The sequence below is a fragment of the Rhodamnia argentea genome, chromosome 9 (genome assembly GCF_020921035.1).
Source record: "Rhodamnia argentea isolate NSW1041297 chromosome 9, ASM2092103v1, whole genome shotgun sequence".
In the NCBI taxonomy this organism is placed as follows: domain Eukaryota; kingdom Viridiplantae; phylum Streptophyta; class Magnoliopsida; order Myrtales; family Myrtaceae; genus Rhodamnia; species Rhodamnia argentea.
In genome coordinates this window covers 12,744-38,370 of record NC_063158.1, presented here as the reverse complement: position 1 = coordinate 38,370, position 25,627 = coordinate 12,744, and the positions used below count along the sequence as shown (strand labels likewise).

Genomic DNA, 25,627 nt, shown 5'->3' with positions numbered 1-25,627 from the left:
GTAATCGGTCAAGTTTGTAAGTCCATCGTTTGCTTTCTTCGCTTGCTTCTCCGATCTGCATCCTCCTTTATATTTTTCTCTGCACCCTCCCCGTAACCTACGGCCTTCCTCAATGTCAACGCCCTCCTTTCCACCTTCCCATAACTCTCTACTTTAATTTCTCCTCTCCACCATCGTTGTCTAGGATCTACATCCAGTCTATTTAGTGACATGGGTGCAACTTAGTTTTTTTTTTTTTTTCAAAAAGGACCGTACGTGTCCGATATGCGTGTCCACAATGTGCCCGGTGCGTTGACTGCGTATCATACATGAGCCGATGTTTAACACCGACCCGGCTACCTTCTTCGCGTGTCTGTGTTTCCTAGGTTATAGGTCCACTAACTCAAGGTCTTTAACCTTATATATTTAAATGACATGTCATTAACATGGGCTTAGAATCATCATTGGATGTTGCTGTTCATTGAGAGCTGTTTTGGTTTTGCTCTCATAAATTTTACATATATATTTGTTACATTTTGCAATATTTAGATATGCATCGACTCTTTTGCACTCAATTAAGTGTTTATGAATGTGTTGATGTTGAATATATATATATAGGCATTCAGTTATTAGCCTTAAGGATATATCTTGTTACACATAAAGTAAAGTTAACTATAAGAGTAAGACATATGTAAGTTCATTAAAATTATAAGGAAATTCTATAGTGGCACATCCAGTTTCATGACACATAAGGAGAGAGGTGCGATATATCAATCCAATCAGATAATCCAAGATAGCAATCCAGATAAAAGAAAGAAAACCACAGCAATAGCTCCATAAACTGCAGGAAAAAGCGACCAGCCGAAGAACTCCTCTCTCTCTCTCTCTCTCTCTCTCTCTCTCTCTCTCTCTCACGATTTTTTCTATCAATTTTTCTGAATACCTCTATTATTCCGGCCCCCCTCAAACCCTAGGCTAAGCTTGTTATTTATAGAGAAAATTGTTGCAAACTTGGGGTTTAAGGTTTCTTAATTTTTTTCAAAATAGTCTCGAGTTTAAAACATGACTTAAATCAAGTCCCAAAGGGCTAAAATACATCAAGTTGACTTCAATTTAAATCAGAATTTTCTCCCCTCTCCCGAGCTTGCCGAATTTCACATCTAATTTTGGGCTCAATTGCACAATATTTTCAACTAAATATGCATTTAAATTAAGCCTTTTTCCCAAATTAAAACCTTAAAATGGATAGAATTAAGCTTAGAATAAAGATTCGGCACACACATTCTTACCATGGTCAAAAATTTCATGATGCATTCCAATCGCATGTCAAATAAAGCACAAACACACACCACCAATATCGATAATGCAAAATGTAATGCGTGAAAGAGAAAAAATAGTATATGTTATGCATTAAGATTATTTTTTTGCGAGAACTAAACTTAATTCTCATTTTTTAGAAATATGAACAATTTAATGAAAGCCAAAATTTAGGTGTTAACAATCGCATGAGACGAAGTGGAAGTTTTCAAAGCATTTTGACCTGAAGGATCTTGCTGAGGCATTTTTATCATAGGCATTGGGATCCATAGGGATCGTTCTCGCCGTGTATTGAGTTTGTCTTAGAGGACATATGTTGATTGTCTTTTGGAAAAATTCAATATGCAGCACTGCAAGTCAAGAATTGCTCTTGTCATTAAGGGTTATAAATTGAATATGTGACAATATCCTCATATGGATTTTGAGAAAGCCCAAATTAGGAATGTACCTTATGCTAATGCACTTGAAAATGTTATGTATGCTCAAATTTGCACTAGACTAGACATTGCTTTTGCAATAGGACTTCTAAACAGATATCAGAAAACTCCAAGACACAATCACTCGGTTGCTGCCAAGAAGGGTTTGAGGTATTTAAAGAGGAGAAATGACTATATGCTAATTAAAAGACATGTTCAGAACTTGCAACTAGTAGAGCAATAGGATGCAGATTTTGTTTATTGTTAGGATGACTTGAGATCGACAACATGATACATTTTTATGATAGTAAGAGGTGCAGGATCATGGAAAAATGAGAAACATAAATTTATATCATCCTCTACCATGCAAGTAGAGTTTATAGCATGTGTTTCGACTGCTACTCAAGCTATATAGCTCCGGAACCTTATTAGGAAATTGACAATATTTGATTTTATGGATAGACCCATACAATTATATTGTGACAATAGCTCTGCGATGTTGTTTATTAATAATAATAGAGGTCTCAAAGAGTCTAAGCATTTAGCGGTCAAGTTTTTTTCACGATAAAGGACATTATTGAGAATGATGACATTACAATAAAGCATATTTCCACAGATGATATGGTTGCAGACTAAGTAGCATCTACACGAGTACACAACACGCCAACACGTTATTTCTAAAAAATAGAGAATTCCGACACATTGGGACACGTTATATATTAAATATATGTTATTATATATATGTGTGTATGTCAACGAAATATTATTATGTTTAGGCATGCAAAGATTTTAGAATAGTGTTATAAAAACCTCATTTTGTGAGAAATTATTTTATTTTTATAGAATTTAAATAAAATATATTCATTGTTTCTCCCCCCTCTGTCTTTATCTTTAAAGAAATCTTGTCACATGAGTGGAGTATTGTCAACATCAAGCTAATCTTAAAAGTTACAAAACTCTCTTTTATTCGTAAGATTTCATTTTCATTGAACTCCACCACAACCCCTCCCCCCAAACACGCTTTCCCCACCGCCAAACCTTAATCATCACAACTAGACTTCCTCCTTTTTCTCTTTCTCTCTCTATCATCACCTTCCTCTTTCGTGCTCTCTCTCTCTCTCTCTCTCTCTCTCTCTCTCTCTCTCTCTCTCTCTCTCTCTCTCGCCAAGAGGCTTCGTAGTCGCCTGATCTCATCCTCGATCGCAATCATCTCTATCTTTAATCGGTTGAGTTTGTAAGTCCATCGTTTGCTTTCTTTAGCTTGCTTCTCCGATCTGCATCCTCCTTTATATTTTTCTCCTGGCCCTCCCCGTAACCTACGGCCTTCCTCAACATCAACGCCCTCCTTTCCACCTTCCCGGAACTCTCTACTTTAATCGCTCCTCTCCACCATCGTTGGCTCGGATCTAGATCTGGCCTATTTAGAGACATGGGTGCAACTTTTTTTTTTTTTTCAAAAAAGGATTGTATGTGTCCGATATGCGTGTCCACAATGTGTCCGGCGCGTTAACCGTGTATCATATGCCCCGGCTACCTTCTTCATGTGTCCGTGTTTCCTAGGTTATCGATCCACTAACTAAAGGTCTTTAACATTATATATGTAAATGACATGTCATTAACGTGGGCTTAGAATCATCATTGGATGTCATTGTTCAAGGAGAGCTATTTTGATTTTGCTCTCATAAATTTTACATATATATTTGTTGCATTTTGTAATATTTTGATATGTATCAACTCTTTTGCACTCAATTAAGTGTTTATGAATGTGTTGATGTTGAATATATATATAGGCATTCAATTATTAGCCTTAAGGATATGTCTTGTTACACATAAAGTAAAGTTAACTATAAGAGTAAGACATATGTAAGTTCATTGAAATTATAAGGAAATTCTATGGTAGCACATCAAGTTTCATGACACATAAGGAGAGAGAATGTGACCGACAAAGGAATTGACATATAAAAGATATCATTTGTGAGGTGTTATCCATTTGTCTCACTACCGTATTGACACCATCTTAGTGGAGTTAAAGGCATTCATGACTATGGAAAGCTCCGTGTCTATGATGTAGTTACTGCCAAGATTCAGTGTTAGAAACTGTATGGGATCAGATCGACTATTAAGAATAATCTCTAGTCCATCATAAATGTGCGGACATATGTATTATAGTTTCAATTAATGTAGCCTAAGTGGCGGAATGTAAGAATTGTTCTAATGTGGGCTACATAAATTGAGTTGATATTTACCGTTTAATGGGGCTATTCTATTAAGGTAAAATATGTATAGATCCTTAATAGTTTGATATTGGGTTGGTTAGTGTAGGCCAAGTTCGACCTATCCCGTGATGAGAGGGCCCGTGTCTTAAAACTCTATAAATATGGCTTAAGTCCCTCATCTAACCTTATGATGCATGAACACACTCACATAAAGGAAGAACACATCCGTTCGTGAGTGGCATTATCATTCGGCCAGTGTTCTAAAAGGGAAATAGAGAGGGAGCACTTGAGTTTTGAATCGTATCTGTTCCGCATCAAATTTGATGGATTCTAAACCAGGTGTGCAAGTTTCTTTTCATCTATCATGTAGTGTTTCTGATTCTGGTTATGGTATTCTTGGGGTGTGCCATTTTCGTGGCCTTACAATTTTTCTTAGGAAAATCGAATCATATGTTTTATACCAAACAACGAAAAATATTTTCCTACTCATTTTCAGGTTTTGGCGAAACACCAGAAGATATTGATATTTTTCTGGAAAACGACTTCTACGTCTCATTATTGAAAAACAAACAGAGGCTTAGTAATAAAACATAATTTTTTTCATATTTTTTGACATTTGATTTATAGAAGATAAACAACTCAAGAAGAAAATTTTCAGTCGGTGAAAAAAAAACATTCAAAAGTGGGGGAAATGTTTTCCTCTTCCCGAAAAGAAGAAATCATTTGCTTCATTATCCTCCGTGCACTCCTTCACCTTTTTTATCTTTTTAATTATTTTATCTTTTTTCTTTTTCTTTCTTCCTCGGCTAGTTGCTTGTTGTCGCCGTGGCTAGTGACCGGCAGAGGAAGAAATAAAACTGAGAAATAAAAAAAATTGGATATTCGAACTTTTTGGCAATTTTCCTCAGGAAAATCAATCATAATTTCTATACCAAACAGGAAAAAATATTTTCCTACTCATTTTTTTTATTTTAGCCAAATACAGAAAGATATTGACATTGACATTTTTCTGAAAAACGACTTTCACATCTCATTTTTCGCAAAATAAATAGAGCCGTAGTAATAAATCAGAATTTAGAAATATGGCCAAAGTATCAAATGTTGAAATATAAAAATTAACGGAAGGAGTCGCTGAAGTGGCAGCCGCTCAAAATTTATGAAGTCGAAATCATATTCTAGAATGAATGTACTTCGGACGCTTGAAAAGTACCACGATAACCTATCGTGAGAGAGAGAGAGAGAGTTCTAGTCAGATTAATTTTTTGGAAGTAAAAGGAAATTCTACATTTGGCAAAAATGTCAATGTTCACCACATAATGATGTGACGAATTGCCGGCCCGTGGGTACCTCCGCAATTGGAATTTCATGGACAGCAAAGTTCCGCCAAAATCGGAGGCAACAAGTGGAGGACAAACGAATCTAAAGATGCATTATTGGCAAACGGGCAAAATAGTTGCATGATGGATACAGGATGATAACATATTATAAACCCTAATATTTTCATGAATAACCTTATCTCCTTTTGTGTTTTCTTCCCGTTAATGACCCAAGCATAATATCCGGCAAGCATAACATGCCCAATGTTTGCGAAACTTTATTCGCTCATTCAACCGACTTGCAATTGAAACCGCATCTGTTGAACAAGGAAAGTATCAAAACAATCATAGACCTATTGGATGGACTCAATTGTCAAATTGTAAAAAAGTTTAGAACTCAATTGGTATAATTAAAAAAATTATGACTAAAATGAAACGAGTGCAATAGATTTATAACTTTTTTTATACTTTTCCCTATGATAAATTATATCATTCATTACTTAAGTACATAGTTATAGCGTATCTTAACTTTCATCCGGTCTCTCTCTACTTATCCAGGTTATCCAGGTTTTAATTGATTTTTCATGCCACATGTGATTTATGTCTAAAAAAAATCAAAAAAATCATAAACCTATCACAATTTTGCCAATTCAGCTCTAAACTTCTCTTTTTGGGCTGATTGAGTGCTGAACTTTTTGTATTTATGCCAATTCAGTCCATCCGATCAATTTTAGTCAAAAATTGTCGACACGGATGCCAGTCGCCCTACATGGCATGGTCGGCGATGACTTGGCAGTTTTTTTTAATTCTAATATTTTTCAAATTTATCTATTATTTTTTTATTTACCTTTTCCCCTTCCTTTACTAAATTGGCCAAATTATGATTGAATGTTATAAATGTAATATGTTTAGCATTTTTTGGGTAGTTTTCCCAAGAAAACGCTAATAGTAAATTTGGGGTAAGACCCAACTACCAGGAATAAAGCACCAAAAAGTCCTAAACTTATTGCATTTGTACCACTTTAGTCCTAATTTTTTTAATCGGATCAATTTAGTCTTTTTTTTTTTTTTTTGCATTGATACCAATTAAATCCATCCAGTCAATTTTTGTAGAAAGACATGGACGTCAGTCGTCCTACTTGGCACGGTCGACATTGACGTGGATATTTTTTATTATATTCAAATATTTTAATAATTGTTTTCTTCTTCCCTTCATTTCTATTCTTATTTTTTTCCTTATAGTTGAGGCTGGGATGCCCTCAATTGGGATGGGTAAGGCCGTGCTATCTAGGCGTGGCGGCCTCGCCTAGATTGAGCGAGGGAGTTGCGACTCTCACCCAGGGACGGCAAGGGCCACAATGCCCTTGCCCTAGTTGCCAACGAGGGTCTCGACACCCACACACCGGCCAACCCGCGCTAGCCTTTTAGAAAAAAAATAGAAAAGAGAGGAAAAAAGATGAAAAAGGCTAAAAGAATTATAAAAAAATTCACAATATTGTCAAAATATTATTTAGAAATATCTACATTAGCGCCAACCATCCAACATGGAACGGCCGGTGTCCACATTAGCAATTTTTGGCCCAAATTATTCAGATGAACTCAGCTGAAGCCAATACAAAAATGTTTAGGACTAAATTGGCTCAATTAAAAAGTTTAGGACTGAATTGATTTGGTACTTTTTGTCACTACCCTAACTGTAAAGTTATCCATCATTTTAAAAAATTACTGAAGATTGACATGATTTACATTGTTACAAGTTTCCATACTGCATTTTGTGGCACTAGAGCAAAATGCTTTCTACATGATTAGCCTAAAGCAAGAATCTTAGCCCAAATTTACATTTCATGAGCACAGTTGATTAAATTAATGTGCTCTAATTGCCTTGGCATCGTGCTTTCTGCCAGGCCCTCGTTCAATTAAAACTAATCAAACCATTTTCTTAAAATCAACCGCTTTCTTCTAATCCAGGCACAATCTTTGAGTATTTCATTAAGATACTGACACAAATGGTCCTTAAATTTTGGCCCGATGTGCAACATGGTTCATGAACTTTTAATTTGTTCGATGTGGACCTTGGACTTTGGTCCAATATGTAATGTAATCCGTGAACTTTAATCCAATATGTAATGTGGTCCGTGAATTTTTAATTTATTCAATGTAGTCCATGGTCTTTTAGTACATGTTCAATGCAATCCTCAAACTATATGAAAATGATCCATATTGTCCTTCCATTAATTCAATAGTAAAGACAACATTGGGGATTAAATTGAATATGTACCAAAAATTCAAAAACCACATTCAACAAATTAAAAATTCAGGATCGGACCACATTGAACAAATTAGTCGCGGATCCCATTGCATATTGGGTAAAAGTTGATGGACCATTTGTATCATTTTTCCTATTTCATAACGTGATTGATTGACGATGATAGATTAGTGTTCAACCAAAAGAGGGACTCGCATCGCCAATGAATTGTAACAAAATCAAAAGGGCTAATTAACTGCCTCTAATCAGCTGAGATTTGGATAACAACCTTAATGAAATGAAGAAAAAGAAACCCTAAGAAACAAATAATTCTCTATCAAGTGTGTTTGTGTAGGTTGTTGTTTGGGGGTGGGGGGAATGGTTGGGCATAAGTACAATTAGCATCCCATACCCCTTTATAACATACCAAAAGATGATTAATTTCACTCGGGAGGACCAATGTTCTTCTCTATTTTTAAAGCATGGGGAAAGGTATAGCCAGCGAGAGTGCGGGGCCTAGCGCTAGTTTTGTTGACAAGAATGGTTAATTATATTCTCTTTTGATTCTCAAAGATCAACGATTAGACACATCTAACGATTGCTTAAACCCCACTCACTAACCTCCTCGATTCCTCTTACCTTTTTCCCCTTTCTTTTCATTAGTTTAGAACGAGGAGCAAAAGATGCGCCGACCCCTGATGCCACATTTAGGCTGTGTTTGGAGACAATGTTCAGCCAAGAAAAACAAAACAAACTGATGCAATGAACATGGTTAAGGGTAGGAAAAATGCTTTATTTTCTTTTGAATCTAACATATTTCCTGCGGGCCATGTTTTCCTCCATCGCCGGTTGGCGGAAACTTCCTATCAATCTTCTAATTGATGAGTTACAAATTTGGACATCACCCACATTTAGTTGAATTTGCATGTCATTAATATTCACGATTTGTGATTCACCAATTAGAGGCACGATCCAAAGGAAAACGAGGATGGAGGAAAATATAACCCACCTTATGGCATGTAAGTGGACCTCACATGTGGACACAATATGGGAAAGTAATGACATGAATTAGACAATTGAAGGTCGGAAAAGAGACGAACTTAACCGTCCAAAGGGTTGACTGAATGGATGGGCACTTGGATTTGATGCAACACAATCCCATGTTCAAATCATAGCCTCTCCACTCATGCTAACCTGAATTGGATGTCATGCTCACCACCTGTTGGTGGAGCCTCATCCGAAACCAAAGCACGGGAATGTGGTGATTCGCATCTATTCGTTCGAACATCCCGCGTTATGAATAAATAGACACGCTAATGAGAGTAACTGATAGAATTTGAGAGTGCCGAGATTCAAACATGTCGCGTGCTTTAATAAAATGCATAAAGCAATTTTTTGAGACATAATTTATCGTCAGGAAACGAAATCACAATGTATAAGAAGCGTGTTTGCTAGTAGGAGGTAGGTAAGTTTAGGGCAAGATCCCTCGGACACTAGCTATCTTGTATTTTGTGAAGGCGGGCCTCTGAAAGAATATTGGTGGAACCTACATTATAGGCTCCCGTGTGCCCTTAAACTCATCCTAGGAGCTCTATTGATTGCTTGCAAGATAGAATCTCTTTTTTGACGCTTTTTTTTTTTCCAGAAAATACGTGTGAACAAAAGAGAATATTTTTCCTTTCAATGATCACAAAAAGAGAAGTTTTAAGAACTTAACATGCCCATGCTTCTATGACATGCAGACGTGCTCGAACGTTTGATCAGAAAACAAACATTTCAGTCAACCATCTACCAACCATGCATTAGACAATGAAATCGAGTAGCATTTAATCACCGCTTATTCCGAAAAATTGGTCGGAGGTCGATATCTTTTTTCAGGTGGTATCTCTAGGCTCATGGTTATAACAAGGTTCAATTTTAGGTGGTATCTTTTTTATGTTCCTAGAGTTGCATTATCAAACGAATTTCTACTCTAAAATGTTGTCATGCATGTCCTAATTTAGTATAGTACTCTGGGTACCTTTTTTTTTATATTTAAACTCGCCCGTTGGGCTAGTTTAAGGAAGAGGATTCGACGAATGAGGTGAAAAGGCAATAAAAGAAAGACATTGGTGGAGAAATAATGAAAGTTAAAAAAAAAAGAAAAAAAAACATGTAAAATATGGATGAACTATGTATAGTGGGGTTCCTTGCGAGGCTGTAAAAATTTGCTAAACTAAGAATCATCCCGACATAAAAATGATTATTGTATTGGGGGTGAGCCAAAGCATGCAATGAGGAGGGGCATAGCCGTCCCTTAAAAAAGAGAAGAAATGCAGACCAGATTCATCAGTAACAAGCTCAAGCTCCTTGACATGATTTTCATTATTTTAGGGTTTTTAAAAGTCGTGAAAGCGTATGCTTTGTTCATTACATTATTGGGTTGGGTGGTGGTGGGGGGAATTATTTTTTTTAACGAAAGGAAAGCGGGCGCGTCACAGCCCCAAGTCATGCTCGCCGATCTGACGATGTCGCGCGTTTCGGTCGTGATCCAACGGTGGAGAAGCGGCAGTGAGACGCGAAATCTCTTTTACACAGGTGACTAGAGCAGCGACGCGGGAGGTTACATTAGCTGTGAGGAAGATGATGATGGGATGGAGCATTGACTTTTTCCGATTTACGATTTCAGTTCTCATGTTCATTGGGCCTCGTTTTGTGTTATATAACCATGCCATTTATGCACAAACTGAAACTCATCTCTCTCTCACTCTCTCGTAGGGAAAACACCATCTCCTTCACCCACCATCATCTTCTTCTTCTTCTTCTTCTTCTTCTTCTTCTTCTTCCTCAGTTGCACAGCCATGAGATCTCTCAGCCCTTGCACTTAGTCTCGTCCTTTCGAAGCTGGGTCCGGCGGTTTCCTCAGTTCCTTGAGCTCGGCTCCATAAAAACCTGCAGATCATGTAAGAGTTCGTCGCATCAACCCCAGAATTCCGCAAAACCCAATCTTGAAAACCCCCAGAAAAAAAAAAAAAAGAGAGAGCTTCCTCACTTCTTGTTCATGGTACAGTGGGGCTATCTGTCTATCTGTTCGTAGTCTAAAGTGGCTCGTTTCGTTTCTCCAATCATTCCTTAGAGACACATTTAGAAAAACCTGCACAGCATGTAATACCTGCCCTTTTTTACCTCTCACTCCAGGACCCCCAAAAAAACAAAAAAAAATCGTAATTATTGTCATTGCCCTAGTCATGATTTGAGCGTAGTCTTGGTGTTTAGTGTGGTGAGAATCCTGGAGAAGATCGAGACGAAAGTGTGAGGACAGCCTCATAAAAGCCTACGAATCATGTAACAGTCTCCTCTGTCTGTCTCGCTCTCTCTCGCTCTATCTTGTTCCAAGCCATCCTCTCCCACCCAAAAAAAAAAACCCAAAAATATTTTTTCACTTTTACTATCTCTAGCCGTGTTATTTGGTTAAATTCCAAAAAAAAAAAAAAAAAGAGAAGAAAGAAATGCCAGAATCGCCAACAGCAGCATCAGCGCCGGCGACGCCGGGGACGCCGGCACCGCTGTTCCCAGGGATGAGGGTGGACTCGCTGTCGTACGACAGGAAGTCAATGCCGCGCTGCAAGTGCCTCCCGGTGAACGCTCCCACGTGGGGCGAGCCCCACACGTGCTTCACCGATTTCCCCGTTCCGGACATCTCTCTCACACGCAAGGTAACTCTCTCTCTATCTCTCTCTTCTGTGATTTGAGATCATTGCTTAGCGGTGCTAATGAAGGTCTAGAGTTGAACGGCGGGCGATTCTTCGCGCTCGCCTGTTCGCCATGCATCGGAAAAATCACCTCTTCCGACCCATCACATCCACCCCCATTTCACCCGATCCATTAATGGACGTGTCTGGATCACTGCTTCTTCATATTGCTCCTCGTGAGACTAGTGTTAAAAGTTAAAATTGACACAGTTTGTTTGTATCAATCTTGAAAATACTGGGAAGCATCATCCGCACCCACAGGGATCATTATCTTCCACATGCGGAGGCGTTTTCTGAGTTATGTGCAGTCATGCCCTCCAAAAAAAAAAAAAAAAACGCATTATTGGGTACTTCTCTTTTTTCGTACTTTTGACTTTCACGAACAGGAAGACGCAAAGTGAAATAGCTCTTTCTGACAAAATGTGCAACCTTTGTCTTCTTGTCCGAAGGGTGCTTCTTGGGAGATTTTCCATTTTTTTTTTTTTTTTGGTTTATGTCCTTTGTACCCCATCAAAGTAAATTAAAAAAAAAAAAGATGTCTTTTGACTTAATTCAGTTTGCTTAAGTACCTCGCACAATTTAATGGTTTTCGCACTGAAAAGAGATCTATAAATAGACGTTGAAATAGAAAGAGGAAAAGGAAAAAACCAAACTCGAAAGATGTATTTTGACTTTGAGATTAGGGTACATCTGTATTCACTTCCCCATGATTCTCTTGGAGCAAATCAACACGATTCTCTTTGGGCACCTCTTTTAAAAAATTGCGTGGAAGTTGTTGGGCACGCTCTTGATTTTGCATAATTGGTAGAAAAGAAAGGCAATTTCTCATAGGACAGACAAAGAATGGGTGGGGTCGTGTAGATTACATACGTCCATGAAAATAAATCACAGGATTACCAAATGAGAAAGGTCAAAGTAGTTATTGAATGCCATAAAGTACTTGGGCATTAGGTTGGAGCCGACGCAGGCCTGTATAACGGTGACTCCTATCTGATTACATCTCGATTTATCTTGAATTTTTTTTTTTTTATCTATCTAGTTTAGTGAATAATTTGGCCAGACTATAGTTTCAATTTGGTGGGTTTTGTTGGCATATAGAACCAGTAGTAGTACATTAAAATATTGGCGGAGATAAGAGAACAATTGTTATTTCATCGAACAGCTGGTGGGGGCCATGGCTTCATTGTGTCCATCTTCCCCGCAAAACACCAAACGCTAAAATTGCTGCACGGACCAATGGTGGTGTGGATGCATTTTGGATTTACTCAGTTTTCTTCACAACGAAAATAAAAAAATAATAATGATAATAGAGTCCGAGCCGTCTTGCTTAGTTTCAATGCTTTTTCAACCACACCCACTCCAATTATTTTCAAGTAGACCTTATCTATGGACTACCGAATGGTATATAGGATTGAATGAAACCGCCTCGTCAAAAGTTGTACTTGGCATTTGTACGCTTATTATACTCAATATACATGCATTGATAGACATAGACATCATGATCCGGTCGATCTCATCGTCGTGGTTTATGAAACCCTTTTGGTGCACATGTGTTGAATTAATGAAGATTTCTTACGTGCTTTCTTTCCTTTTGAGTTTCAATTACCTTATCCTCGAGACGCCCTTTATCAACGAGGTGTCATCGGAACCATGAGAATGTCAATTTTAACTTTTCTGAATCGAGATCAATCATCAATAGACACTTTCACTTGCGCATGCGCAATCCGAATAGAAATGTTGCTACTAGTGGGAAATTGAATTATGGAGGGTTAATTGAATGGGAGAATATATGTAAATGATTGGCATGGAGACCTATTTTTCTGAAATTACTGTTGAACTTTTGGGTCAATGCTTGGTATTAAATTGTTGTCCCACCGGCATATTCACCATGTAAAAGACTGTTGCTGTTCGGACGTCGGTGCTCACACGTCATCACCCACTCAATTGGTCAACTCAGTTAAGTAGGTGTTTGGACACGAAAATCAATTTCATTGGAAGATTTTGGAGCTTTGGACCGTCACGTCATATCAATGTCTAAAGTGCTCAATGTCAATTAACCTGTATGAAGTTTGTATTTTTTTTCATGTTTGGAGTAAGATGAACAGCTTTCATTTACCTTTTTTTCTTTTTTCGCTAGTTTTGGTTGTCAATTTCCATCATTGATTCTAATTTGCTTTGATCCTTAATGCAAATGAACAGCTCATGAGTATGTATTGCCGATGCAGGTCGGCGCTGAATTTGTGGGAACCTTCATACTGATATTCGCGGCAGCAGCCGGGTCGATTGTGAACCAGAAGTACACCGGCTCCGAGACGCTAATCGGCAGCGCGGCGTGTGCGGGGCTCGCGGTGATGATCATCATACTGTCGACCGGCCACATCTCAGGAGCTCACCTAAACCCCTCCCTCACCATCGCCTTCGCGGCCCTCCGCCACTTCCCCTGGGTCCACGTCCCCGCCTACATCGCCGCCCGGGTCTCGGCCTCGATTTGCGCTTCATTCGCTCTCAAGGGCGTCTTCCACCCGTACATGGCGGGCGGCGTCACTATCCCTTCCGTCAGCCATGGCCAAGCCTTCGCGCTCGAGTTTCTAATCACTTTCAACCTCTTGTTCGTCGTCACCGCCGTCGCCACCGACACTCGCGCAGTACGTATATGTATCTTCGATCAATTCTTGAAATGGCGGGAAATTTTCTTGGTGGGCATTTACATGGTGCCGGACATATTTAACACCCGATAAGAGCTTGTCATATTACTCTCTAAATCACTATTAACATGCTTAATATTAATCTCCTTGTGGTTTTGTATAGGTTGGAGAGTTGGCGGGTATAGCTGTTGGAGCCACGGTTATGCTCAACATTCTTGTTTCGGGGTACGTGACATTTTCCACTCCTCATTCATGTCTTCTTCCTTATGTTGTGATTGGTTTCATCTCCTATGCATTGTCTACAAATATTTTCCTAATCATATGAGGTTGGAATTACATTAAGAACTTTCTTATAATTACAACTCAGCTGATGAGGGTTAGCGACCATGATTTGAAGTTTTGGGAAAAAAAGATTTTGTGTCCGAAACTTTTTCGATCCTCAAAACGATTCCGAGTCAAACAGAAGGAACCCAAATGAAAGAACAGCTAACCAGCTCAACTCCATCTGTTTCCTCCACGTGATTCTACCTAGAGACAGAGTGATTGCTCTCTTTATTTTCATTTTTCTAAACGCAAGTTGCATGATAATATACGAATGTTTTATCTGAATGGGTATATTTCCGATCGTACGTTGTCTTTGTCCATAACCAGCGAGGGCCACGACACCCTCGCCCAGTAAGCAAACAAAAGTATAAAAGAAGAAAAGAAAAAAAAAACCATGAGAAATATTAAAAGATACTTTTAAAAATGTCCACGATAGTATTGATCATACCACGTAGGATGACTCGCGTTTACTTCAGTGATTTCTGATTTTTTAATTGGCCAACTGAACTCAATTGATACAAGCATAAAAGGTTTAGGACTGAATGATATAATTGAAAGGTTTACGATTGAATTGACATCAATTTAAAAAATTTATTTGTTTAAATTTTTTTTTTTGGACAAAAAGTCAAAATGAAAGGGATTGGGAATTATTAAAAATGGGCAAGAGCGTCGTACGTCCCATGGAGTCAAAAATCAACTTCAAACCAAGTGGGGGGCTGGTCGGTCACGCCACGTTCTCCCATCGCTCATTTCTGTTGAAAAGAAAGGCGATCCTTTCCGCTGTCAGTCGAGGTGTCTGCATCTTCGAGGGACATTATTAAAGATTCTCTCCGACAAACATGCAAATCATTCTCTAGGCTCTAGCATTCCTTTGCTTCTTTTCGATTTCTTGTCCGGGGGCTTTTAATTATTTCACAAGCGGTGTCGATGGACCGAACAGTTCTCTTCTCTCGGTTTGACAACCAATTAACAGGGGCCATTTCTTCCCATGCCAGGCCAGCTAGCGGCGGCTCGATGAACCCGGTTCGCACCCTAGGCCCGGCCGTGGCGGCCGGGAACTACAGAGCCCTGTGGATCTACCTGGTGGCCCCGACGCTCGGAGCTCTGGCTGGAGCCGGCACCTACACTGTTGTCAAGCTCCGGGACGACGAGGCCGACCCGCCCCGCCCAGTCCGGAGCTTCCGGCGCTAGAGAGGAGGCGCCTCTCTTGCTTCCCCCCCGCCGGTTGAGAGACCGCTCCATTCACTATCATGGGTATGTCGGTGGGTGTGGAAGAATCGATGTTGTGAGATAAAAAGTGTCTTCAGAAAAGAGAAAAAGTTCAAAAAAAAGAAAAGGTTTTTAATGTAAGTTTGAGAGCGAGTTGTGGATGTGACCGAAAGTCCACGCTCTATAGTTTGTGAATGTTTAGGCTTGAATAAAGTTTGCTGAGCACCGCAGCTGGATCGTGAGCGCGGGTGGACCCATGGGAACTCACTGAGTCATTGACTCGGATTCGATGTGTGTGTGTTTTTCTTTTAAATATTTCAGTGTGGTTTGTCTTCTACCGAGAGCTCTGGTGTCTTTGGCTCATTCCCTTTGTGTTATAAATAATAATAAAAAGTGGGAGTCGCACGTGTGTGTGATTATTCGTGTGTAGCATTTGTGCAGTACCGTGTGAATGCTTTACTGGTTGATGGCTTCAAGGGTTCAGATCAAGCACTGTGATTTTAATCTTCTCTACAATCGTTGGATCTTAGCCCTCGTTTTCCTCACCAATAAAAAGCTTGAATTAGATTAGATTCTTCATTTAGTTAATGGGCGTCGCTATTTCCTTTGTTTTTTTTTTTATCAGATCGGGTGGTAAGGAAATGTCGAAAAGATAAGAGCTAGGGAAATCGCTTTAGCGCAAGCGCGATCCCGTCGAAATGATGGGGAATTGTAATTCAGGCCGTCCTTTTCCCCGAAATTGTTTGAGGGGATTCTACGATATGTTTCTTTATCACAACCAAATTCCTAAGCCGTGTCGAGAGAAAATCGATAAATAAAGAAAAGGCCGAAAGAAAGTCCTTAGCCCGCATTTCTACATGCGTAAGCACTAATGAAGTAACAAAATCTTTTCGCTCCCCTAGGGTTCCCCCAATTCAAACTGTCGCCAAGCCCCCCCTTGCGGCAAATTTCTGATGGGGACAGACCCTCACCCCTCATCTTCTTCATTTTCCTTTCGTTTTCTTATTCCTTGTATCTTCAACTTCCTCTTGCAGTTTATTTGTTTAGTTGATTTCGGATAATCCCGTCGACTTCTTCCTTGTGAAGAGTTTTATCCGGTGAGCTCAGAAGTTCGAAATGTGAGCATTTTAAAAGTATCAGCTATTTCGATTATGCTTCGCTTGTTTCGCTCCGGTGCTTGCTCCTTATAGTCGAGCACGGTTCCTCTCTCGCTACTTTTGCGGTCAACTTATCTAAAAGTTATTTTGTTATCAATTAGTATCTTTTTTTCAGATCTTCTCACGCAATTTATAGTTAGATTTAGATTTGAGTGCTCTTTCATTCCATTCTAGAAATAAATTTGGGATTTACAAGGCGTTTTACGTACTCTTTCAACCTGTTGGTGTTGTTGTTATCTCTATTCAGTGATGGTGTTGGGGACTTCGCACCTAGGCGCGCACCTCCTTTTGGCAAAGCCTTAAGTAGAGATGGCTATCTCGATGTGTGCTCATCATTGGTGCAAGATTCAGTGATCAATCACCGTTTGAGATTTGATGTTATGACATACCCGTTTTCGTCTTTGTAGTGGAATGAGCGAGTCTCTTTGCAGAATGTATCAAGTTAATTTGTCTTTTAGATTTACTTGCTTTGTTTGTTTTTTAATCTTTATCTTGAAGCAATTTTCATCTTTTTCAAGTGAAATGAAAATAATGCTTCCGACCAGAAAAAAAAAAAACAAATCAAAAAGAAAAAAAATAAGGATCTGCTTAATATGTTATCTTTATGCCAATTTGTAGAAGATGGTGCACTCAAACGATCCCTTTTTCTTTTTTTTTTTTTTGCTTTTTGATTTGTTACTTCAATAAGCACCGGTCCTCCCTTCCGTTTTTCACTTTGCCCTAGAATTCACAAAGGCATTTTATGCTACGGCCAACCTGGAATGGCCCGCATCGCGTTGCCTTCGCGACATGCGTTCCAACCGGCTTCACGTTTGAGAAAACAAACTCACTAATTAAAAAGAGATCTTCTCCTAAGGTCACCCATGGATTCCCAACAATGAGCAGGTTGTTGAGTGGTGAGTGCACGTACTAATGTGGAGGACGCTAGTCGACCCACCACGAGAGGAAGTTGTTTGATCTAGAAAAGCTCTGTTCTTCTCTTAGAGTAACTCGCTAATCACGATAGTAATGGGTAGGTAATTAGCCCACGCCCATCAAACTCGTAATCTCGTGAACCCTTTTATCGCTAGGCCCAAAAAAAACTACATCGGAACATTAACATGCCCGCCGAGATGATCGGCCTGGTTACATGAGCTGATACATCGACAGGCTGATGTGTGGATTGCGGAGATGTCCAGTCCGAGCGCTCGGGCAATGGCACTTTCTCTTGTATAAAGGCTTTCCCAAGCCCATTCGGATTCGGTGCTGATCATGGACCATGACGAGAAGAGACAGAGACTCTGAGAGAGAGAGAGAGAGAGAGAGAGAGAAGGGTTCACTAATTTGACATTAAGTTATCTTACTTTCTTGGAATTAAAAGTCGAGACAATACTAACATTTGATAAGTTGTTTGAACTAGAGCTTGAAATAAGATTATTCGGAGCACGGACTGGATGTTCTTTGGCCCCATCCGTACATGTGTACAATGCGACGGACTAGAAGTCCCGTGTCCCAATTCCTCCCAGTCCCTTACTCATTTAACCTTTGTGAGTGGAGCTTGTGGTCGTCGTGAAGAGTGCGGGATGCACAGGAGAATGAGGCAACTGGTCTATGGGAGTAGTGTCAAGACGGTTTGTGCTAAAAATTTTAGGATAAATGGATAACATCTTTATGGAGCTGTGAAGGCAGAGTTGGCCTCGCGTGTACAAACTAATCGGGAACTAATATCGCTCTTCTGATGAGGCAATGGCAGGTCGAAACCAGTTGTTGCACCGAAGTGAACCGTGTGATCCCGCTCCATGATCCGTTCAGCCGAGCTACGCGTGGTATGATCCGGTGCTATGAAGCTATTCACCATCCTATTCTTGGCAGCAACATGAGGAGGAAGGCTGACCTAGCTTGGCTTGCCAGGTGCTGCACGGGCTGATTCTGAGGCTGAAATATGCCGGTCCGTGACACGAGACATGCGTAAGGGGTGGCATTACAAGCATGTCTAGGGCACTGGGCATGGCCCGCATGGGGGCGTGGAGTGGATATCAGGGGCATCTCTAGTCGCCGTGCAGGCAAGGTCGAGGGTCGGTCGTCCCCACCCTGCTCCGTGGCTAATCAATCCTGTAAGCAAGCAAGCAATATCAAACAAAGGCAAAGGAACTGAAAATTCGTGCGGTGGTTCCATCCAACATCCATTCCCTTGGGACCAAAACATACGTTAAACCCTAAGAGATGACAACAAGGTTCTCCAAATGACCTCGAGCAATCTTTCCCGGTTCCTTCTTTGGATGGGAATGAGCAAAAAAGCGACTTATCAAAAGGAATTCACAGAAGTAATATGATCAACAACCAACCTATTTAGGTACTTTCTGAACTACCTCCTTTTGCCCATGATATGACATCGGTCGAGCGAGGAATGTGACAAGGAAGAATACGAACCACAGAAGGACGAGATGAAGACCGTGAGATCGAAAAAGGAAGAGATCAAGGCCTTTTTTCTGGTGCGAATGTGGCTTCCATACATGCTAAGATCGTGGAGCAGTTCGTGGAATCCATGATGTATACATAAAGGAGAGAGGTCGTGATCATTACGACCGCTGAAAGCATTGATTGGCCATGTTGAAATGTGGTCTAAGTAAATTTCAATCCAAATCAAAGCACAAAAGGGTAGAAAGGAAGACTCGTTTCCAACATCAACTGTTGAAGAAACAAGTGTGAAAGCAAATATTAGAGAGGCGAATAAGGAATTAAGAAAGATTGGATATGAAACCGTCTGCTTGATATCATGAAGGTCTTTTGGGGGGAAAACAAAATTGGAAAATTGTAAACTGCAGTCCTAAACCTATTGTGCGGCGATGCCAATTTAATCATAAACCTTTCAATTTCACCAATTCAATTTTAAACTTATTGTACGGCAGCTAATTCAACCCTAAGCCTTTTAATCGTGCGAATTTAGTTTTATACTTTTTAAAGATTTGCCAATTTAATCCTAAATATTTTAACGAATTGCCGATGTAGTCCTTCCAACAAATTTTAACTGAAAATCGTTGTGGTCTAGTCAATGCCATCTATCCTTAGTGGAACATCCGGCAATCGACGTGGATAATTTTAAATTTTTTTATAAATTTTTTCTGAATTTTGTGTTGATTTTTTTTCTTTTCTTTCTTTTTGTTTTTTCTATTGATTTATTCACAAGGCCGGTAGGGCCACGCGCCCCCACCCTAGGACCAGCCGGGGTCACCAGCTCTATGAATAAAATAAAAGAAGAAAAGATAGAAAAGAAAAAATATATATAATGAAAAAATGTTTGGAGAACTTTTTAAAAAATTTAAAAATTATCCAAGTTAACAATATCTTGTCAAAATTAACTGGAAGAACTACATTGATAATACATTAAAAGGTCTATGACTAAATTGACAAGTTCTTAAAAGATTTAAGATGAAATTAGCACAATAAAAAAGTTTAGGAACGAACCGATCGATGTACAATAAGTTCGAGACTTTGTTCAAGGCTTTTTGGACTAGTTTTCCGGGGAACTGTAGGCTGGCTTACACCTCAAAGGCCACAAAGGCAAAGTTGGCCAACCCGAGCATGGGCATTTGTTAATGGGAGGGCTAGGGCAACAAAGTTTAGATTTGACCTAAATGGCCCAGCCTGTGTTCGCGTAATGATCACTTTTTACTGTTAACTGCACTAAAAAGATTAAAGCCATCGAATAAAAGATGTGATTTTGATACTTAAAACATTGCACACGGTCGGTCCACCGGTCCAAAAACGAAAGTTCCACAGCAGGGTTCAATCCCCACTGATTCGGGAGTTGTAATTACTTAGTCTTTATTATACTGGCGATGTGTTGTTGATATTTGATTCAACCATAAATATATACATGCCGGCTTTCTTCGCATTTTGTTTTAAGGAAAATTTTCAAAAAAATCATAAACCTATTGAAATTGTGTCAATTCAATCCATCCGGCAAATTTTGGCCAACCGGCGCTGACGTCAACGCCGACCGGCCAACAACCTAATATTTGAATAATATTTTTGAATTTTTTTATGTTTTAATTTTTTTCTATTTTTTTCTTCCCCTTCCGTTTCCCTTCCTTGTTCTTCCTTGTCCATGTTCTACCTCTAGCCGGTCGCCGACCCTGTTCTACCTCCAACCAATTGCCGAACCTCGGCGACCGACGAGAGGATGACCGGCAAGGCCGACTTCAACAACCCAAATCTGACAAGGCTCTAGGCTGCCTAAGCTCGACCTCGCTTGGCCACGGTGAGACCAGCAAGAGCCTCGCTAGTCATCCTCTAGCCGGTCATCGAGTTTCGACGACCGGGTGGAGATAGAATAGGAAAGGGGAAGGGGAAGGGAAAAAAAGAAAAAGAGAAAAATAAAAATATAAAACAAATTATTAAACTATTAGGTCGTTGGCCGGCTGGCGTCCATGTCGAGATCGGCCAGCCGAAATTGGTCGAATGGATTGAATTGACACAATTGTAAAAGGTTTAGAACTAAATCGGCAAAAAAAAAAAAATAGTTTCGATGACCGGCTGGAGATAGAATAGGAAAGGGGAAGGGGAAGGGGAAGGGGAAGGGAAAAAAAGAAGAAGAGAAAAATAAATTATTAAAATATTAGGTCGTTGGCCGGCCGGCGTCCACATCAACGTCGGCCGGCCAAAATTCGTTAAATGGATTAAATTGACACAATTGTAAAAGGTTTAGAACTAAATCGGCCAAAAAAAAAAAGTTTCGACGACCAATTGGAGATAGAATAGGAAAGGGGAAGGGGAAGAGGAAGGGAAAAAAAGAAGAAGAGAAAGATAAAAATATAAAATAAATTATTAAAATATTAGGTCGTTGGCTAGTCGGCGTCCATATCGGCGTCGGCCGGCCAAAATTCGTCGAATGGATTGAATTGACACAATTGTAAAAGGTTTAGAACTAAATCGGCAAAAAAAAAAAAAGTTTTGACGACCGGCTGGAGATAGAATAGGAAAGGGGAAGGGGAAGGGGAAGAGAAAAAAAAAGAAGAAGAGAAAAATAAAAATATAAAATAAATTATTAAAATATTAGGTCGTTGGCCGGCCGGCGTCCACATCAGCATCGGCCGGCCAAAATTCATCGAATGGATTAAATTGACACGATTGTAAAAGTTTTAGAACCGAATCGGCAAAAAAAAAAAAAAAAGTTTCGACGAACAGCTAGAGATAGAATAGGAAAGAGGAAGGGGAAGGGAAAAAAAGAAGAAGAGAAAAATAAAAATATAAAACAAATTATTGAAATATTAGGTCGTTGGCCGGTTGGCGTCCACGTCGGTGTCGGCCGGCCAAAATTCGTCGAATGGATTGAATTGACACAATTGTAAAATGTTTAGAACTGAATCGGTAAAAAACAAAAAAAGTTTCGACGACCGGTTGGAGATCGAATAAGAAAGGGGAAGGGGAAGGGGAAGGCAAAAAAAAGAAGAAGAGAAAAATAAAAATATAAAACAAATTATTAAAATATTAGGTCGTTGGCCGGCTGGCGTTCACGTCAGCATCGGTTGGCCAAAATTCATCGAATGGACCGAATTGACACAATTGTAAAATGTTTTGAACTAAATCGGCAAAAAAAAAAAAAAGGTTTTGACGACCGACTGGAGATAGAATAGGAAAGGGGAAGGGGAAGGGGAAAAGAAAAAAAGAAGAAGAGAAAAATAAAAATATAAAACAAATTATTAAAATATTAGGTCGTTGGCCGGCTGACGTCCACGTCGGCGTCGGCCGACAAAAATTCATCGAATGGATTGAATTGACACAATTGTAAAAGGTTTAGAACTGAATCGGTAAAAAAAAAAAGTTTCGACGACCGGCTGGAGATCGAATAAGAAAGGGGAAGGGGAAGGGAAAGGGGAAGGGAAAAAAAGAAGAAGAGAAAAATAAAAATATAAAACAAATTATTAAAATATTAGGTAGTTGGCCAGCTGGTGTCCACGTCGGCATCGGCATCGGCATCGGCCGGTCAAAATTCATTGAATGGATTGAATTGACACAATTGTAAAAGGTTTAGAACTAAATCAGCAAAAAAAAAAAAAAAAGAGTTTAAGATTGAATTGGCACAATAACAGTAGATTTAGGACATTTTTGATAATTTTTCCTCTTGTTCACACAGTATCTTTGAATCGAGGGTACGTCGCCGACAAGTTGGTTCAAAAACACCGTGCGAAGCTCCGATGATTCACCCTTGGCGTCGGACACTACTATTCGACCCTACCCGAAGATGACGTTGAGTTTACTTTCCTCACCATCATTCTCTAAGTTAAGAGAAAATATTTTTCTTCCTTTCATTTCGGAGAATACCTCGGATTTTACATTTTAGAATTCAGACGAAATAATTTAAGGACTTTGTTCAGGTCCAAGTGTAAAGCAAAGGTTTTGTAAGAAATCTATTACTTACAAGGACGTCAATGGATGAACAAGAAAGCAAATGACTCCTGTGTCTTTTAGGTCGAGTCTCAATCTTCCACAATCAAAAGCAAACAAAAGTGTGTTCTCAATAATCCATATTCATGCGGTCTCTATGTTGTCCTTATCCCATTGGTCATAGAGAGTGTTAGACAGGACGTCTTTTGATCCATTCTCGTTTATACCGGAGCTTATTGAGTCGGTAGATAAGTCACGCGCCATCTCAAACTAGTCTCATATGATTTTAAAGGGCCTATCTTGGTTGCAGGTGAGCTGTGAAGAGAGACGATGCGACGATGCCTAGAGCATCAAACCCAACATCCGCAAAATATCCCCGAGAGTCTCAACTTCAATTCTTGGCGGTTCTTCTTGACCTATTCGCCTTGTACCTCGTGTTATGCAACACATTTACAGATACGGTCAATCCGAATAAACCGCTTTGTTATCGTTGTTCATGAGAAATTGTGGGCTTCACTTCCGTCCAAATTCGCATCAAATTGTGGGCAATAGCTTTTGCCCCCATAAAAGGACGGGATCTAATACTCGGAATTGGGCGAATTGGGAGACATATGTCTGGCACTTTTTGAGACCTTATCCAAGGATAGCTACACAAGGTTGATAGAGGAGGATAAGGATGGGGACAAGGGAATGGACTCCAATGGATACTCCCGGGGTCCCAAGAGACATGAAGATGACATCTTAGACTCGGGTCCATTTTGACATGTTCATGTTCAATTTCTCCTCCATTGAAGAGAGAGAAAGAGAGTGGAAGACAAAAACTTCAATCAATCGATGGAATAAACAGTGATTGATGCCAGAATTACCCCCCCTTTAAACAAAGTACAAAAATGGAGACGTGAGGGGCCCAAAAGAGAAGAAGATACTAGGATCCAAAAGAGATATTTTGGGGAGCTCTCTTTAGAAAATATCAATTTAATTCAGCATGAAAAGTTTTAAATTAATCCACTAAACTTAATTAATTTTGCAAGTGGGGGTTATACATAACAAAATGTTTGGTCGATTGCATCATCATCCACTCTTCTTGATAAATGAATACTTTTAAGTGGGGGAAGGGTATATATATATCTTGTGGTCACATCATTCAACCTTATCTACCTCTTGTCAACAAAAGTTAACCCAAAAGAGAGAGAGAGAGAGTTGCTTTTGCGGGGCCAAGTTAATTACATCCATCAAGAATAATGAGATTCATACTAATTTTCCGCTCGTATTTCGGAAACGAGTTGGTGCTTTTCTAATGCCCGGATTTGACATAAGAAGAAAACACGAGATTCCCGTGAAGGAAATATCTTGGAAATAAGACGTTTCTATGGATCCGACCGTATAATCTATTCGAAGGAGATGGTCGTTTCCTACTTACGTGCCATGACTCGATCGATTTCGTAGGGCTTGAAGCGCGGCCACACACATTGATTGTAGCATAATTTGTCAGCACATGAACCCTAACACTAGTGGGACAACAATATATTTTTTGTCATACCCTTAAGAAAACAAATAAATAAACAAATCTATGATATGGTACTTTAACCATAGTGTCATTAAACTATTCATCTCCGTATGCCACGGATGATGCCGTCTTCCTGTCTCACCGCGTCTCATGTCGCTACAGAGACAAGAGCCAACTTTGGAGATACGAGTCAAGCTTATAGTGGTAAAAAATTATGGTAGGCCTTCTTTTTTTTCCCCCAATTAATCCCACTCATCATGTGGATTAATTATAAGCTAAAAATTGTAATCATGGGCCATCACTTGATTTCCTACCTAGTTTTTTTTTTTTTTAATTTGTCCTATTTCTAAATCTCATCTTTCTATGATCTAACTCTTTGCATAGAGCGAAAGTCAAACCCCGCACCTATGATACTAGCGTCCCCATCCTTTAATTTCTTTACTAGCAGGATTGCATGCTTATTGGCTCGCCCGCCTAGTTAATCTCTACACTTAAGCATAGTTATATTATTTTCGTTGCAAAAATAGAAGGTTGTAGAATACATATTACCGTAAATTGTATCCTGCCGTAAGAAAAGACTGCGTGACGTCCCGACTTCTGAGATAGCCTACAAATTCTTTTCGAGTATTTCATCCGATGTATGATTAACCATGGCTTTTGTATTTTATGTATTTGTAATGTCAAATCTCATCACAAGATGAAAGTAAAAAAAAAAAATGATGCCATTTTAAGCAAGTGAAAAGATCCCCGATGCCTTTTTTCTTCCAATTCCCATTAACGATCATTTTTCAAACTAGTATGTTTTAAACATGACTTTTGTATCATCATCATGCAAAATTTTATCGGGAAGTTGTTAGACTAACAGTGTAACAGTATTATAAGTTATTTCTGACTACACGATTTCTCAATCAATGAATACTTTATACAAAATACGAGATGATGATGTGTGAATTTATGGTTGAGATTGTACTCTACAAAAGGAGGAATCCGCCCGAGGAGGGACTCGCGTCCGATTAACTAGTTGGTGAGGCAATAGCTTACCAATACGATGATTAGTAGCTAGTCCGAGGAGATGATCGATTACACTGGGACCGAGACACGACCCACACTCCTAAGGAAGGCAACAATGGGGAATTTTTTGCGATGGGCAAAAGCCTGACGGAGCAATGCAGCATGGAGGTAGAAGGCCTACAGGTTAT

General features: G+C 39.5%; 1 protein-coding gene across 1 annotated transcript; it reads left to right on the top strand.

Moving 5' to 3' along the window:
* Window positions 1-10,288: 10,288 nt before the first annotated feature.
* LOC115731164 (probable aquaporin NIP5-1) lies at window positions 10,289-15,827 on the top strand. Its single transcript, XM_030661801.2, has 4 exons — window positions 10,289-11,184; window positions 13,446-13,865; window positions 14,029-14,090; window positions 15,185-15,827. The coding sequence occupies exons 1-4, from the start codon at window positions 10,978-10,980 to the stop codon at window positions 15,378-15,380; spliced, it is 885 nt and encodes a 294-aa protein (XP_030517661.2). The 5' UTR covers window positions 10,289-10,977; the 3' UTR covers window positions 15,381-15,827.
* Window positions 15,828-25,627: the final 9,800 nt, after the last annotated feature.

Coding starts and splice junctions, on each gene's coding strand:
- LOC115731164 (XM_030661801.2), top strand. CDS start 10,978: ATGCCAGAATCGCCAACAGCAGCATCAGCGCCGGCGACGCCGGGGACG. Junction 11,185..13,445: donor ACATCTCTCTCACACGCAAG/GTAACTCTCTCT, acceptor TTGCCGATGCAG/GTCGGCGCTGAATTTGTGGG. Junction 14,091..15,184: donor CTCAACATTCTTGTTTCGGG/GTACGTGACATT, acceptor TTCCCATGCCAG/GCCAGCTAGCGGCGGCTCGA.